Source organism: Vidua macroura, chromosome 13 (genome assembly GCF_024509145.1).
Source record: "Vidua macroura isolate BioBank_ID:100142 chromosome 13, ASM2450914v1, whole genome shotgun sequence".
Taxonomy (NCBI): domain Eukaryota; kingdom Metazoa; phylum Chordata; class Aves; order Passeriformes; family Viduidae; genus Vidua; species Vidua macroura.
The window spans coordinates 2,853,898-2,870,853 of NC_071583.1; the positions used below are offsets into that span (position 1 = coordinate 2,853,898).

The following is a 16,956-nucleotide window of genomic DNA, read 5'->3' on the forward strand; positions in this document are numbered from 1 at the left end:
CTACGTTAATGGGGAACTGGAAATTCACTACCTGCCAGCTCAACTAATGCTGTCCCAACTAAACTTTTGACTGAAAATGTCATTTCTTACAGAAAAACCAGAGCACCCAACTGTCTTTGTCATTGTGAAAAAAATCCACTGCGTGCGTACTGATTTTTTAAAAATTAAAATACTGAGTTTTTATCTAAGGGTACATCAAGGAGTTAAAAAGTTTATATTTGGATTATTTTTTATTTTCTTTTTATTTCTTTCCCTATTTCTCTTGTATCTGGGAAAATATCAGGAAAGCACAGTTTAATCTGCAGGCTTATTTCTGCTCTATCCTCAGAGCACAGCTGGTTAAAATTCAATATATTAATTTAAAGATGGTGATGGTGCATCTTAAATATTCTCACCCCTCTACCCGTTCATTAAACACACAACAAATACTTAGAATTATTATAATTGAATATTTATTTTACTCTTAATTGCCCCTAATCTGATGTCTCTATTTAGTTCTTCAGTCAGCCCACCAGTCCTTGATTGCAAAATCCTGAATTTTTCACTTGGAAAATAAGATGTTAATTCACCAAGACCTTTCTCATATGCAATAAACAAGGGTAAAGAGCACAAAACTGTTTTTCTTCTCCTGCAAAACATCTTTTTAAAAAGGAATAAAATGCTTTATGAAATTTTCATAAGTGAAGTAACGAATAATCTACAAACATTTTGAATTATACAGCACTGAAGGACACAGCACCATAAATAATGTGCACAGCATCTTCCTAATTTACTATTTACTGAAAAATATTACCCCTTTAAAGTGGAAAAACATCTTGAAGGGCAGATTGACTTATTTCTTGCTGCAATCACTGCCAGCAATAAAAAAAAAAAGTCAAATGAAGCAAAAATAAATGTAATTAAAATGATGCAAAGGTGTCAGAGAATCATAAAATCACAAAATGGTTCAGGTTGGAAAGAACCTTAAAGATTATCTAATTCCAGCCCCTTGCCATGGGCAGGGACACTTTCACCTAGACCAGGCTGGCCAAAACTGTGACCACAAAGCAGAATTTTGGCTGCTGCCCTTGGACACAGCGCTCCACAAGTTCATCCTCTTAATTCCAAGGGGTCCTTCAGGGAGGGATGCAGGTGGTGAGGATGCTCTCAGAAGGCCAAGCTTCAGACCCAGGGGGTCAAGGCTCTTCTCTGCTCTTTGCCCCCAGGCAATCATTCATGCTCAGGTTCACAGATAGAATTAATTCCTTTTAGCTGCTTAACTCACACTGATCTTCTGAGGAGCTGCACATCCAAATATTGGCCTGATGGCCTTCAAAAACCAGTCCAAGTCTTGTGAAGGACTGGCCAAGGACTTCAAAGCAGCAGCAGAACCATTCTTAGTTTGCTCTCACACCTTCCAGCCTGGGCAATTCCTGCAGCCACTGAACTGAGGCAAAAATGCTGCCTCACCTTACTGCACCAAAGACGAAAATAAATCGAGTTTGTGTCAGCACCACCATTCCCAGAGATAAGGGACAGCCCAGCTGAGCTTAAGGAGTGAGAGGCTCTGTGAAATTGGGTTATTGAGGCTCTGTGAAAAGAAGCAAGGAAGTGTTGCAGTGGCAACTCCTGCTGCAAGGAGTTGCAGTAGGAAAATCAACCTTACCCAGAACAATCAGCTGCGTCTCGGCCTCAGCGGAGTCCAGGGCAGTGCTGGCCACACACCTGTAAACCCCCTGATCCTCCAGGAGCACACTGGATATGAACAGGGTATCCCTGTCCAGAATTATCCTGCAGGGCAAAAAAAAAAGTTAATAAGGATGAGAAAAATATGTAAGATGAGTGTGACACACAGACAATGTTCTCTGAAAAATTGTTCTCAATAGAACTTGGCACGGGGCACTTTCATTAAACAGCTGCACACTGGGCCTGCTGCATTAAAATGTAATTGTGGCTCTGCTCTCCACTGTGCTGAGGAGTATTATTTGTATTTTGTGGCAATTTAGCCTCTGTGGTTGGAGGTTGGCCTGTCAGTCCTGCTCTGAAAAGAAGCACATTGAGATGCGCTGGATGAGCGTCTGGGCCATAGGATTTTGGCACGTCATTAATGAGACAAATATATGGGGTTTATGATGGAATTTTTGAAAGGCTGAGGGAAACTGGGCATTCCCAAGGCATTTGTGTGATGTCCAAAGCACCAGGGAAGCTGCCAAGAATCCAAGGCCATGGGCTCCGTGGCAGACACGGAGTTTCCATGGCACAGCCTCACCATCCTACGAGGGCTCAGCGGGATTTTCAGCCTCTCCAGTATTTAGGAAATCATCTCTCTCCTGTGGTAATTTATAAAGACATCTGATTTCTCCCCGTGGGACCCCTCTGTGGAATAAAGGCTGAGCTCCAGCCCCCTGAGGTCAATGAAAACCCAAAAATAGGGCAAAATTCAGCCTCCAAATCCTAAACTCATATGTAGGAAAGATTCACGGCAGAATCCCCGAAAGCTGTTTGCCATCACTTCAACATTGCAAAGACTTTGCTTTGGCCAAATAAAGGCAAACTATAAGAAAATACTGGTTCCACTGAAGTGGAGAAACAACCTGCACTGGGGTCAGGGTTGTGTTCTTGGGTTAGGCCAACATTTGTATTATACATAAAAATAGATATATGTTTAATGTATATATTAATATATAACTTTATATTCTGCTACGATGGTAACAGAGTTAATAAACCCAAACCCATTTGGCTCGAAACTCACACTGCTGCATTTATATTTAGATGTGTATAAAATGCAGATCTACTCAGGTATCGCATGAAGAATTCTTTGCAGACACAAATTTGCATTTCAAGCTGTTAAGGCTCATGTTTAATGGAGCTCCAGCACCACACCAGATTATCCAGCTGAGATCAAGAACAGCCTTGCTCCTTCCCCACTCACCTGCCACCTTCCGTGCTGTTGACTGGCAGCTCATCTCCATCCTTCCTCCAGGATAATTTAAAACTGTGTTTCAAGTGAGAATCGTACTCAGCCTGGCATTTCAATAAAATGGAATGTGATTTCAGCACTCGGGGGTTCTTCGGAGTAACAACAAGTTTTGTAGCATCTGATTGATCACAGAAAAACACTTTGATTAGTTGAGAGAGAGGCTATTATAACAAATTTTCACCAAGCACTTCATCTACACAAATCAACTTCAGGAGCAAAAATCATGTCTTTTTTTTGTCATATATACAAACATTTCAAGTGAGCGATGGTGGGGTTTGAAATAGATATTTGCCAGGATTTCATTTTTTTTTATCTTGAAACATTTTTTTTTATCTTCAAACATTTTTTATCTTGAAACATTTTTTATCTTGAAACATTTTTTATCTTGAAACATTTTTTTAGTTCGCTCCAAACCAAAGAGCTCCAGAAAAAGAAAAATCCACAAAAAAAAAAAGTACAGGTGAAAATCCTTGTTAGCAGCTTGTCATGAAATGGATGATAAAAAAAAAAAAAAAGGCTTGAATATGATTTTTATGTCTAATTGCCATTTGAAATAAGCTTTGGCAATGATCCAAGAAAAATTACAAGCATATTAAAGTCAAGTGAGAAAAAATTATTGCAATCAAGTTTGTTCTTTTAATTGACTATAATCTGAATGCAGAAACAGATGAATAAGTAAGAAGAAAGCACTAAGCTTGAATTTATTTCTGCACTGAAATGTTGCTCTGTGAGAATTTCATTGTACATTTTCATGTTTATTATCACTGTAAAATTCCCAAAGCCGAGGCAGTGGGTGGAAACGGAACACAAAGAATGGGCTTTTTCCTCAAGTCTGTCATAGCAAACCTACATCAGAGAGCTTTGCTAATTGAGTATTTAAGTGTTTGTTTTGTTTTGTTTTGTTTTTAATTGGCAAGCCCTAAATCCTAAGCAGATTTGTACAAAACTCACTAAATGCCACCTGTGTGCCCAACAGGAGCTGCCCACTGCCCTCCAGGGAAAACCCCTCGTGCCAACCAACCACACAAATCCCTTAAAGCAGAGCTGCAGCACAAGGGATGGATCTCAAATTTAAAAGTAAACAAATCTGAGGATTTTTATTTGCTCTGTTTAAAAATATTTATCAACAAACAGGCAAAGGCCCAGTGCAAAGTCCTTCAACCAGCAGCACCCTGCATCGTGTTTGGTGCCCACTGTGGGATTTAGTCCAGTTTGGGATGTACCTTCTGACAGGAAGGAATTTTAGGGAAAGGAATCCCACAGCTAAGGGAGAAGCAGGAACACATCTGGATCAACAAGGGCCCCACCAAGCCCAGGAGCACAGGGAAGGCTCCCAAGGGTCAGCCAAGAGCCTGCCCTGAGTGTAACAGGGCAGTGACAAAAAGGAGACAAAATCATTTCGAGATAATGTGTAAATGCAAATTTTTGGTGGCTTGTGCAGCTTCTGCAAGAAAATGAGCACCATGGGAGAGCATATGAGAAATCCAGCTGAAAAGCTGGGTTTGTTTTAAAGGCTCATATATATATATATATGAGACCTGTGACAATTTCAGGTTGTAATATCCAGAGAATTCCTAAAGTCACAGAACAAATCTGTACCCTGGACTGAATAGTCACTCCTTCCTGAAAAACATAAAATCTTAGCATAAAAGACATAAAAATGGACATAAAATCTTAGCAGCTGTGAGAGTTTTTTTTTCTTTTCTCACCCCTTATATCCAGATTAGCAGTGATTGCTCTTTTCCCCACAGAATTTGCAGCCCAGCAGGCGTAGGACCCCGAATCCTCCTTCTTCGTGTCCCTGATCTCCAGGGTGCCGTTCTTGTTTAACTCGTAGCGAAACGTTGACAGGGGCTCTATGCTGTCATCCTTAGTCCTAAAGGTGATAAAAACAGGCCTGGGTCACTGCAGGAAGTGTTAGTTCATGGTTAGGGGTTAGCGCAGGGGAATTTTGGGACTCAGCTTTGCCACTGAGCAATTAAAGTCAGGATTAGTGAGATAATTTATGCACGTGCAGCAAATCATAAAGGGACTTAAGAGTCCTGCACACCAAAGCCACAGGGACAGAGCCTCAAAAGTTCTTTAAAATATTCTGTCTTTAATCTACAGCTGCCACCTGCAATTTTATTGCACCTGTCACCTGCTGTGACAATCCTGTGATTTCCAAGCCTATAGAAGCATGTCCAGGTAAATGTGTTCTGTAAGTCACTGCATTTCCACCTCAATAGTGTGCTCAAACTTGAAGGGTTGCCAGCATTAAACTGATGAAGCTGCAGCAGGATTTGGCTATCAACAGCATGGTCTTGCTCAATGTGTAGCCTGGCATTTGCCTCAAACAAGTAATGGGGACTTCCAGGAACTCTTTTTTTCCAAACCAGTTCTTCAGAATTCTTAAAAGCGCATTTAAACACAGAGAATTTACATTATATACAGTTTTGTTATAAATTTCTACTCTTAACTCCATAGAAATAGTAACTAGCAGACTTTTCAAATTTGGAAGGAACTTGTTTCATATGAAAAAAAAACAATTCCCAGTATCTTACCATCTGACATCTGCTGCAGGTGAGGCAAAGATGTCACAGTGCAGGAAGGCGCTGTAACCCACGACTGTGGCGTAGTTTTCCCCATCTGGGGTCAATATCAGGGGGGCAATATCTGCAGGAGAGAATTCAGGGTGAGCAGCACTGCATTTCAGAACTAGGAACATACATATTGGCCCTGCATCCTGTCCTTTTCCAGCAAGGGTGAGAGGCTGGGGTGTTTAATGGGAATTTCACAGCTGTTTGGAAGAGTTGCTTGGAGAGCAGCTGAGCTCTCAGAAGCGTCACTGACAGAGATAGCAGGGGTTTACTGCTGGACATGTCAGAAATTGAAACATCCAGGAGAGAAAATAGACCCAGTTCTGCTGCCTCCAGAGGTGTTTTTTATTAAATAAATTCCCTCACTCCCTTTCTTCAAGGAACAGACAGAGCATCACAACTAAAATCAAAGACTAAAAGCACACTTAATAATTCAAAACCAGAGTTGTGGTCACAATTCAGTCCCCAGTGGTTTCACTGTGTTTGAATTCATGTTTTTGAGGCCAACCACAACCACGTTTCTAAAATATATCAGAGCTCAGGAGTGCCTGTGCTAAGCACATAACACTGCCCATGACAAAACCTGTGGCATCAATCTGGACAACATTTCTTAAAATCTGGGGCCAAAGGAACCATGAGGTGCTCATGACAAGCCAAAGAAACCATGGAACCCAAAGGAACCCTGAGGAACCATGAGATGGTGACAAGCCCCAGGCTGCTCTGAGGATTCAGCTTGGGCTGTTGGATGTGGGAGGGGACACTCTGGGAGGGGACAGCCCGGGGGTCTCACTGAGGACGTTGACGTTGGCGCTGGCCAGGATGGTGCCGTGCTTGTTGGTGGCCTCGCACTGGAACACGGCGCTGTCCTGCAGCTGCAGGTTGGTCAGGCTGATCTCCCTGGTGGAGATTCTCCCTCGGAAGGTCCTGCCTGGAAAACACCAGATTGTGTCAGGAGCTGGAGGAACACCGTGACTGGGGAGCTCCCAGGCTCTCCTCACTGCTTGGAAGCCAAAGGAAAGAGCATCTTGAGGATCCAACCGAGATTGTGCCCAAGAGCTGGTGAGTTCCAGGGCTCTGCCTTGGCCAGCAGTGCCATGGCCTGAGGAAAGAGCCCCAGAGCACCAAATTCCAGTAAATTCACCTCAGAGATAATAATAATAGAGCCACCTGGGCTTACTCAGAAGCACAAAGGAGCCCTCGAGCTGTCCCAGATCCCCAAAAGATGGGAGAGCTACAGGGCAGCACCTCAAAGGTACCACAGCTCCACGTGTGCAATGTTCACCACCACCCTCTTCAAGAATCCTATTTAAATATTCAGTTTTTTAAAGTAAATAAACAATTCATATCTAAAGAGGTGCCAAACCAGACATCACTCAGCGTGTTGTGGGTCCCCTCAAACTGGGTGATCCAGAGGCACACCCCACCTGGGCAGGGCCTGGAGGAGCACCCTGGCCCCTGCACGTACCATCGATGGGCATCCCGTTGAGCTTCCACTGGATGCTGGGCTCGGGGTTCCCGATGGCCTCGCACAGCAGCACCAGGTTTGTCCCCACGCTGTAGACCCCACCTTCGGGCTTCTTCAGCCACTGGGGAGGCTCTGGGGAAAGAGACACAACAGGAATCAGTTGTTGCCTTTTTGGGACTACCTAAGAACAGAGGCAAGAGTGAATTAAGGGAATAAAAGAATAAAAGCTGTTCTATTTATTGAAGGGCCTTCAGGTACATTTAGGGCAGACCCAGAGGCTACACCCAAAATGGACAATGGGTCAGGGTTTTCACACTTTTCTAAGTTCTAATTACAGCTTCAGCTAATGAAGTCACTGACCCCAAGTTTGCTCCCCCAAGTCACTTTTGTTCCCATCTCTCTGGCCTGAGGCAGTGAGGTGTCCTTGATTGCCAGGCCTGGAGAGGAATTGTTGTGTCTGCCCCAAATGGGGAAGCAGCAGCTCACACTGAGTGTGGAGTTTGGAGTTACACACTAAAGAACTGCAGGGTTACAAATAGATGGGAAATAGAAAAGCTGAAATCCAAAGGCACCACGGCCACAGCCCAACGTGTGCCTCTGCTGTTGCTGGGGCTCTCCAGGAGATGGCAAACGCCACCAACACTTCCCAGCCGCTGCTCACAGCCCATCCATCCCGCGGCTGAGCTGGATTCCTCGTATTTCCCATGTAAAGGAAAGGTAAAATTAGCATCAGCACACGCCAGTCCTGTCCCGCAGGCTCGGTGGGTGTCAGGCAGGGTGGGGGAACGGGCAGCGTTCATCCAGGTGGGAAACGAATGCACAGGGGAGGGAGAGGCTGGGAAGGAGGGAATGGGTCGGCATTTCCACAAGGACCCTCAGATGTGAGTGTGATCTATGAATTCAGGTAAGGCTATTGCAGCAAGACAAACAAGGTGGGAATATCCATCCAGCTCGAATTCCCCTCTCCAGGCACGAGCAAGTGGCTCCCATCACCTTCCCTGTGAGCTGACAGAGCTCCAGGACAGCACTGAACCACCTTTGATCCACCTGCCTCTCTCCCTGTGCTGAGGAAATGCACCATCACCTTGATTTCCTGTTTCTCCATGGTGTACTCAGACCAGAGACTGATCCAGAACACATTTAGGAATGGTAAAACATTCTCTCATGGCTGGGGATGAGCGGTGTGGCTGCCACAGGGTGGTGGTAGAGGAGCAGCCAAGTGCTGCTGCATCCCCCGTGCTCTCCTTTCCCAGCTGTTCCGGGGAAGCTTTGGGAAAACTCTGCTCTGCAGAGCAGCCCCTGAGCATCGGGTACCCAAACCTCATGTGGAATAGACATCCATAATGAGGGAAGGGAAATGAAGGGGAGAAAAAGGGACTTTATCTCATAAACGCTTAATTCTGACTGAACGCAGGTCCCTGAGCCCTCAGTGGGCAGCCTCAACCCAAAACACAGCCTTGAATTCATCATTTCCCCTTGAAAGGCACCAAACTTAAGAGATTTTAACACCAGACCTGACACTGCCTCTTCTACAAGTGCTGGGAAGATCATGGGGCCTCTTTCCCTATCAAAGAGGTGAGCTAATGTAGGGAAAACGTGAGGATTCATTAGTTAATGCTCAGAAAATGCTTTGAAGATTAACGGAGCTGCTGCCTGGTAATACAGCAACAGATGCTATCAGTGAGATATGCTAAAGCAAAACACCACTGCTTATATTCACACAGATATTAAAAAAAAAAAAAACACCCCTAAAGTGGGGTGCATTTCCACACCCAGACCAGCATTCCCACAGGAGAGCACCAGGAATGGTTTAATTAACATATAAAGACTAAAGTCAAATTCAAACCACTCAAGCTTATTTAAAACGATAAAATCATCCCACTTCCTTCACACAGCAGGGATTTTTCTACCAACATCCTCACTCAGTGCTTCTTCCCATCCCACAGTGACATGACCACATCTGTTAAGCTTCCTGGTATTTGGCTCCAGGGGAAAAACTCTGCAAACACCAGAATATTTTGGTTTTGCAGATCTTTTTCCTTCTCTCTCATATACACCATGGTTTCATCAGGAAAAGACGAGTCAAAGGCACAGAGGTGAAAAGGTTTGTAGCAGTCCTGATTAAATTGCTGGTTTGGAATTTTTCCTCTAAATCTTCCACAAACTAAAGTAGGATATATCCTTGGTTTGGAGACACCAGGCATAGGCTGAATAAAAACCACCTGAAGGATCCCTTCCTATCTCTACCTGTGCCCACACTCTGGAGCTGTGAGCTGATATTTGATGTCACTGCTCTCCTTTCTCAGCACTGGAATTGTTGTGGGTGCTCCAAGGAAGTGAAGAGGCTGTGAAGTCAGAGGCAATAAGATTTTGCCAGGTGTGAAATGCAATTTCACAGAAAGGCTGAAGAACCTCTTTTCCACGTGGCAGATGTGCTACACTGCCTAAAGTATACAAAATATAACAAAATATTCACATATTTTAGCAACTACAAAATCCAGGGGTTGGATAATCAAATACTTAATCTGGAATGGCAAATATTTCACTGTATCATTTATTCTTCCTGGTAAGAGTTATCAATTTGCTCCTCCTGATTGATTTATGTCTTTATGGGAAATACTGACAGATCCAGAAATGAAAGGGCTCTAAAATGGGCATCCCCTGCAGAGCAGGATCATCTGCATCTAAAATACCCATAAAGGATCCAAACCTTCCCCTCAGCCTCTCCCACTGTGTTTTCCCCATGAGTAGAACAATTTTGGGGCATCTAACCAGCTTCTGCCTTGCTGCAGTTTAACTCTCCCCTGTCTTCCATCACCCCCAGGGAACTTGCTGGAGAATCTTGCATTCCTCTGAAGGCTGCTGTGCATTCCCCAGGTGTAATTTCTCCTAAATTGAAGATATCTATATTTTTTAATCCCATATGCCACGATTTTGAGCCCTGTGACCACCTCTGCTGCCTTCTCCTGACCTTTTCTGAAGAAGGTGAAGTTGTAAATCTGCTTACTTGAGGTGAGGCCTTCTCAGTTCTCAGCAGTGTCTTACAACAACACTTTTCCTTCTGTTTTCCAGGATGATTTTTGCCTTTTCTGCCAGACTAACACTTCCCAGAGGTGCTCCTCTTGCCATCCAGTGGATTCTCCCAATAAACCCAAGCAGGCATTTCCCAGCCTGTGCTGATGAGGCCAATCAGTGCTGCCTGGTGAGAATTGCTCTGTGCTTGTTCTTCCTGAAGCCATCCTTTTTATCCCACACCACTTTCCCAATTTGTCAAGTTCTCTCCAAATTCTCCTCCCAAAGGCTGGGAATCCATCCCACCCCAGGGCCAGCAGCAGCTGCTGTTGCCACCTTGGGCTCTGCATCCCTCTTGGAGCAATTTTCCAGTGAAACAGAAAGATTGAGCCTGATTAAAACACCCAGTTCTGCTTCTGCTTCCCATTAATTTAATCTCTTTTCTTTTGCTCTGGCTGAGTAATGAAAGTATTACGAGACATAACTGCAAAGGCCCTTAGCTATTACATTATTACTATAATTAATCATTATATTGTAACAATTATTTCTGTTAAACCCCACCTAGGAGCCTCAGTCGAGACCAAAGTAACTTTAGATCATTATGATCCTGTAAGATTTGGAGGTTATATTTGGGTTTGGTGAACTACAGACAGCAACCAAATAAACACTTGAAGTCAAAACAATTTGTGGGCTTGCATTGCTATTTTTTGAAAAAAAATAATTCTCTCTCATTTTAATAACAACAGTGGGGTTTTTGTGTCTGCTCAGGTATTCCAGGCTACATCTTCCCTTTGCAAAGAGAGATTAAAATGCTCAAACAGTCAAGCAATTTGCTTGCTGAATATTTTCATATGCTTGGTAATGATTGCCTGAATCTTTCCCCTCAGACTTGGCAGGATTAGGAAGTGGGCTGCATGCAAATAACATTAAAACTGGTATTTAGAAGGATGGGGTGCTGGTTTGAGGTCCTCAAAAACCAGAAAGTAGAACAGGAAACGTGGCACAGTGACAGAAAAATCCTGATTTATACCCCAGCACTCCTCTGAGGATGGCTGGAGGTTAATAACAGATAATTTTTCTTCCATTTTTAATTTTCTTCTCCCTGCATGCATCCTGTGAGAGGAACCTGTCAGGTGTGAGGAGCCCAACACCAGCACGAGCTCCCTGAAGCCTCCTGAAATTAATGCTCAGGATGTGCCCTTGAGTGTGCTCACAGGAGCTCCTGCAAGAATGATGAACGTGTCCATCTCTGATTAACGACAGCGACATTTGCTGCTCAGAAATTGTAGAAGACAGCAGGGTTTGGGCTCAGGTTTACCTTGATACCTTGGATGTGAGGTGACTCCTAATAGGAAGAATCCCTGCTGCTAAAGGAGACACCTTTAGTTACACACATGGAAAATGGATTTAATAGCAATTGGAAAAGGGTTTTTTACGTCGCAATGGCTGGAGTGGGATTAGTTCCTGCTTTTCTCTTTTTCTGAGTTCTTGTTTATTAATAACCAGGAATAACAATTTGCCAGGAAGTTTTCCTTCCTCTGGAAACTGTGGGAGAAGAAGGTCAATATTCTAAACTGCAAAATTGATGTAGTTTCTCTGGTATTTTAGTTTTTGCAGCTCCTGCAATTTCTTTGAAGGAAATCGATTTTTGCAGCCGAGAAAATCATAGCCAGATTGTTAAAATATTCTGCTACAGCAGAGATGCTCCAAACCATCTGGAAGGATTTCTAGGAGTCAGCACTTCCCCTCCACCACAGCTGAAAACTTGCCATGCCTCTGCCACACTCCCAGCAAGGGAAAGAGGAGTGCAAGGGACAAGGTTGGGTTGAGGGAATGGAGAAAACTCAACAGCCACTGGGAGAAAATCTTTTCCTCAGCTGCTGAGCAAACACAGAGCAAGGAGCTCAAAGTGCTTTTCTCCCATCAGAAATCTGGTGTCCACAGAGGGATGAGGAGCCCTGATGGAAATGAAGCACTTGGAAGGTTCTAACAGGGTAAAACTGCCAGGGATTTATTTTATTTTTTAAGTGCAGAGCAGAGGTTGGAGCACTTTTCATCAGGCAAATGTTTTCAGCAAGTTTTCCAGCTGGGCCTCAGGATTCTCAGTTTGTAGCTATTTATTGGGCAGGGAAAGTGGCAGGGAGAGTTCTTGGCCCTGACTCCTCAGAGCTCTGCTGGCTCCTGGGAAAGGGCATCTCCACCTGCTGCACACCTCAGGGTTTGGGGAGGAGCAGAAGGGAAAGAGAAGCCTTGGGTACTCAGTGAGGTGACAAAAAGGGTCATATTTCCATTTTTTAACTGCTAAAAAATAGTAGAAAGCATCTCTTTTGCTTTGTTTCACAGGTTTTATGATACCTTTCAGGGATTACAGCAAACACTCCCAGCTCAGGTTGTGCCTATAGAAAAATAAGATCAAAGGAACAGGAGAAGGAGGCAAGGAGTGGAACCTTGTCTGCTCACTGAATTTTCACAGCCCTCCCTAAGAGCCCACTTATGGTGGAAACCAAAGAAAGGGACTTGAGCTAAATGTCCCTCTGATCCAGCCCAGCTTTTAAGAGCAAAAAGAATAATTAGATCTTTCTTTTGACCTTCAGCTTAGTACAAGACATTTCATCAACATCTCTGCTTGACTCCCTCCCATCTTTAGAGTATTGAACCTGCTCACATATTTATATTGTTCCCTGCTTTTTAAGGCCTTCATGGTTCAGGGGAAAAAAAACCAAAAAGCATTATTTACATTTTTTGTTGCTGTTGTTTTAGATTTCAGTTTACTAGTTTACTTTGTGCAAACCTTCCCAAATCCAAGAGGCTGGCATCAATTGGTGGAGTTTCTTAAATGATATTCACAAAGACCCTCCTTCACTTCCCTTTTCCCACCTTTTAGTCCCAAACCAATAATTTTAGCAAAGAGTACTGAGCACCTTCCACATGCACGTGGAACTCGTGCCTGGCCCTGCCCATGGGGTTGCTGGCCGTGCACTGGTACGTCCCCTCATCAGCTGCTGTCACTTGGTCAATCTTCAGCATCTTCCCAAAATTCTCTGTCTCTGGCTCATCCTTGGGCATGTTTCCCGTGACCTTGACCCAGCTGAGATGAGGAGTTGGGCTGAGAACAAAGGAAAAAAAAGAAGATTTTGAGTTGAATGCAAGAAGCTGCTGTGATGCTTCACGTGGCAGAGCTGCTGTTCACACCCAGGGTTTGGGAGGTGCTTTTAGAACATTTTAAAGCTCTGAAAACTCTGGGGCTACCTAAGGGTTATACTCTACAGCTGCAGTGCTGCCCCTTGTTCTGCACATCCCCTGTGAGTGGGATTTTTCACCAGGGCAAAGCTGCATTCCTTGGATGCGCCTTGGCATGGACAGCGGGAACGGGGCTGGAGCTCATTCCCTCCTGCCCCAAAAGGGCACCTGAGGACGGCCAGGAGGGCCAGACTCCAATGCAGTGCCTCTTGGGAGGTGGCTGAAATGCTCTTCCCATCCCTAGAAAGAGCCAGAAGTGACACAGAGCTGGGGACAGATGTTGTTGGTGACCCCGACACCGCACAGGACACGCGGCTGCAGCGCCAGAGCCGCCTCCTCCCGTGCCCATCTGTCCCCGTGGCTCCACGCCCAGGCAGGAGGCACAAAGCCCCCGGTGCCCAGAAATTCTGGTGCTCCACCAGCTCTGCAAATATCCCATTATTCCCTCCCAGAGCCCTCATCCCACTCTTGTCCCAAAGCCAGCTCCGAGGCCATGCCCTCCTGCCACTGCCACTGCTCAGGGTATAAATCTTTAAAAAATGACAGGCTGGAAATGTCCCTAATTCCCTATTTTGCAGTCTGGTGCCCCTGATCTGAGTTCCTTGAAATCCACTTCCATGGTCTGTGGACATTTGGCAGGATGGATTGGCAGAGATGTAGGCAAAGCTGAACATTTTTTCTGCTGAAAATGGGAATTTTAGCAAAGAAAAATAATGTTTTATTCTAAAAGTTGTACTTTTGAAGGATTTCAATGAAAAGGTGTGCTTGGTGATAAGACAAAGAGGTACTTTGTGTTCTTGCAAAAGTGACTGCTTAAAAAAACCCTCTTTTTGTTAAAAAAAAATTAATTTTCTAAAGAGTTTCCTGGAAATTTTTGAGTGAAAAAAATATATTTCTTTCTTTTTACCTTTTTCCAAAGGGACACAAAGACTTTTCTGGCTTTCTCTTCTTGTATCTGATATTCATGCTTGCACATCAAAATTCACATTTGAGTATTCCCAAGGTGATTTCCCTATTAAAACCCCTTGAAAACCCTCTAAAATCAGAGCTGTGGCTTTGGGGAGGTTTGTGGGCTGGCAGATTCGCTTGGTGGGGAGTGAATTAGACAAGGAAATGTTGCAACAGGGAAGCAAAACTCACTGCAGATACCTGGAGTGAATCCAACAGAGACAAGTCATTCACCTCCTTTCAGGAATGCCAACTCAACTCCTTTGCCAGCTTCCACCAGCAATGCCCTTTCAAGCCCACATGGAAAAACAAAATGCCCTAAACATGTGCAGGCAGATAAATATCCTGACTTTGGAATTTTATGCAGGGGCTATAACTGCAGAGCCTTTAATAGGAATTATCTCAGTGTGAAGCAGAGCCTGCAGCTCCACGTCCAGCACGAGGGGATGGTGATTTAAAGCTCTGCTCTACACAAAGCTCTGTCCCAGCCAAACCAGAAGGGGCTCTGCTTTCCCTGGGGATTTAGTGGGTGCACAGAGTCTCTGTTTCTCTGGTGGCAGCTCGACTTTGGCAGTGACAGGCACGTGGGACAAACTGGGGAACTGGAAGAGCAGAGCAGGGCTCGTGGCTGAGTGAGCTGGAGCAGCCCTGAGAAGGGAATCACAGCTCCTTGTGAGGGTGCAGCTCAACATTAATTTCCCAGTCCCTTTCCTTACTTACCCTCATTTTGTCCTGTGTTATTCACAGGAATTTGTCAGATTAAGTGATACATTATAAGCCTTTCTTAGCTTAGTTTTTAGCATATTATGTTACAAATGTTTTAAAGCTAATCATCTAAAATTACCCTTCACAGGTCCTACTACAACACATCTTTCATAGTTCTATTTCTTTAAAATATTTAGGCTTTTTTACAAAATCACCTTTTAAAACTTACTTCTAGCGCCATTTCTCTCTCAACAATCTCTCTCTTATTCTATAATATTTTTAAATCAGCTTTCTTAACTTAAAATTTGTATAAAAATACATACAATATGAACTTTTTGTCAAGTTTTAAGACTTCTCTACAAATTCATTTCCCGTAAAAATTGTCCTGATTTCCCATCATAAAGCAGCTCTTTTAACCCTTCCCTGTATTATCCTTTCACTACCTGAAGGGAGTCAGCAAGGTAGAGAGAGGTTATCTAAAAGAAGTTGGAGTGACAGGACAAAGGGGAATGGCTTCAAACTGAGAGAAGGTTTAGAGGGGATTTGGAAGGTTTTTTAGGGGAAAAACTCTTCCCTGTGAGGGTGGGCAGCCCTGGCACAGGTGCCCAGAGAAGCTGGGGCTGCCCCTGGATCCCTGGCAGTGCCCAAGGTTTGAGTTTGCTCTTTGCTGCTGGATTGATCAGGATCACACTGATACAGCTGATCCTGGTTCACTGTATTCCTGCATAGCCATGGATTTGCTCCTCAATATCCTGTCCTTTGTGAGGACACCGTGGAATGAACATCCTTTATGGAAACTCTGGGTGCTGGGGAATGGACACAGAAAACAGCCAGGGTCACATTCGAACCCGAGCCAGCATCTCCTGCTGTGACTGAGATTGATGATTTTCCCTCAATGGCCCAACCATTCCTTAAAGGATGTCTTGTGTAACATCACACAGGAACTTTGTTTTTAAAAAATCTGAGATCTTACACCGGGAAAATCTTAAATTTTGAGCATTGAAGCAAAACTGAATTGGCAAAACCAGAAAAAAAAAACAAAAAATACAGGTTGTGAACAAAAGCACTGAAGCTGATGCTGGTATTATTTAGTTTCTTGACATCTCAAAAGTAGGACTACTGAAAAAAAATCAATTTTTTAATAGAAAAATTTCAAAAATTCCATACTTACCACACTAAGGTTTTAATTACTTGTTTACAAACTACAGCAATAACCAACACACCACTGTTACCTGCGCTCTGTGCTGCTTTACAGGTACAGAAAGCTCTGCACAGGAGCTTGCATTTAAAACTGTTGCATAATTTGTAATATCCCTTTTTCTTTGCTCATTTGTCCCTCCAAAGGTGATTAAGTTTGTGCAGCATTTCCATTACTCACAGCCCTTCAGCAATACACTCGAGGAGCAGGACACCTCCCTTGATGACAGTGACTGATGAGCTACTGCCAGCAGATTCAGGAGGGATCAGCAGTTTGGGCTTCCTTTCCTTGATAAAATTTGCTGGAAGATAAAATAAAACACAAGTTAGGCGGGAAATCTCAGATATTCTTCAATAATGCCACAAACATCACTGCTGCCAGAAGGTTTCTGACAGCCATTTGTGTGCTTTCTTTTTTATTTATCCACTCTGAGACTCATCCAGGAGCCCTTATTTCCCCTGATAACAGCCAGAAGGGAGGTACAGTGATATCAACAGGCAGCAGTGCTGGGAAACTCCTTTTCCTACAGTTTTATATCCAGTTTTCCAAGCACTGGCCCTTCCTATCACCCCTCACACAGTCTGATCCTCTCAATTCCTGATCTTTAGGTCCACACCTCCTTTCTTAGCACCTTTTCTTCTGCACTGGCTCCATCATCTTTTAAACCCCAGGTGAAACCCCACCTTTCCTGACTTAAGCATCCCACAGAATTGTCCCTCCTGTTCCAATTATTAAATCTACAGTAATGGAGATACAATTTGTAAGGAAGACTGTAAAAATAATAAAACAAGATTGACCTGCATTTGATTCCAACAGCCCATTTGTGCCAGCCTGCCAAACAAGGGTTTTA

At 43.9% G+C, this 16,956-nt stretch overlaps 1 protein-coding gene across 1 annotated transcript in view; it reads right to left on the minus strand.

Moving 5' to 3' along the window:
• CHL1 (cell adhesion molecule L1 like) overlaps positions 1-16,956 on the minus strand; it is a 98,032-nt gene that overhangs the window by 22,667 nt on the left and 58,409 nt on the right. Inside the window, exons 8-15 of the mRNA XM_053989270.1 lie at positions 16,287-16,407; positions 12,937-13,121; positions 7,004-7,135; positions 6,329-6,466; positions 5,503-5,614; positions 4,669-4,835; positions 2,912-3,077; positions 1,646-1,770 (exon numbers count right to left, since the gene is read on the minus strand). Of these exons, the coding sequence (XP_053845245.1) occupies positions 1,646-1,770; positions 2,912-3,077; positions 4,669-4,835; positions 5,503-5,614; positions 6,329-6,466; positions 7,004-7,135; positions 12,937-13,121; positions 16,287-16,407 (1,146 nt within the window). The remainder of the gene's footprint in view (positions 1-1,645; positions 1,771-2,911; positions 3,078-4,668; positions 4,836-5,502; positions 5,615-6,328; positions 6,467-7,003; positions 7,136-12,936; positions 13,122-16,286; positions 16,408-16,956) is intronic.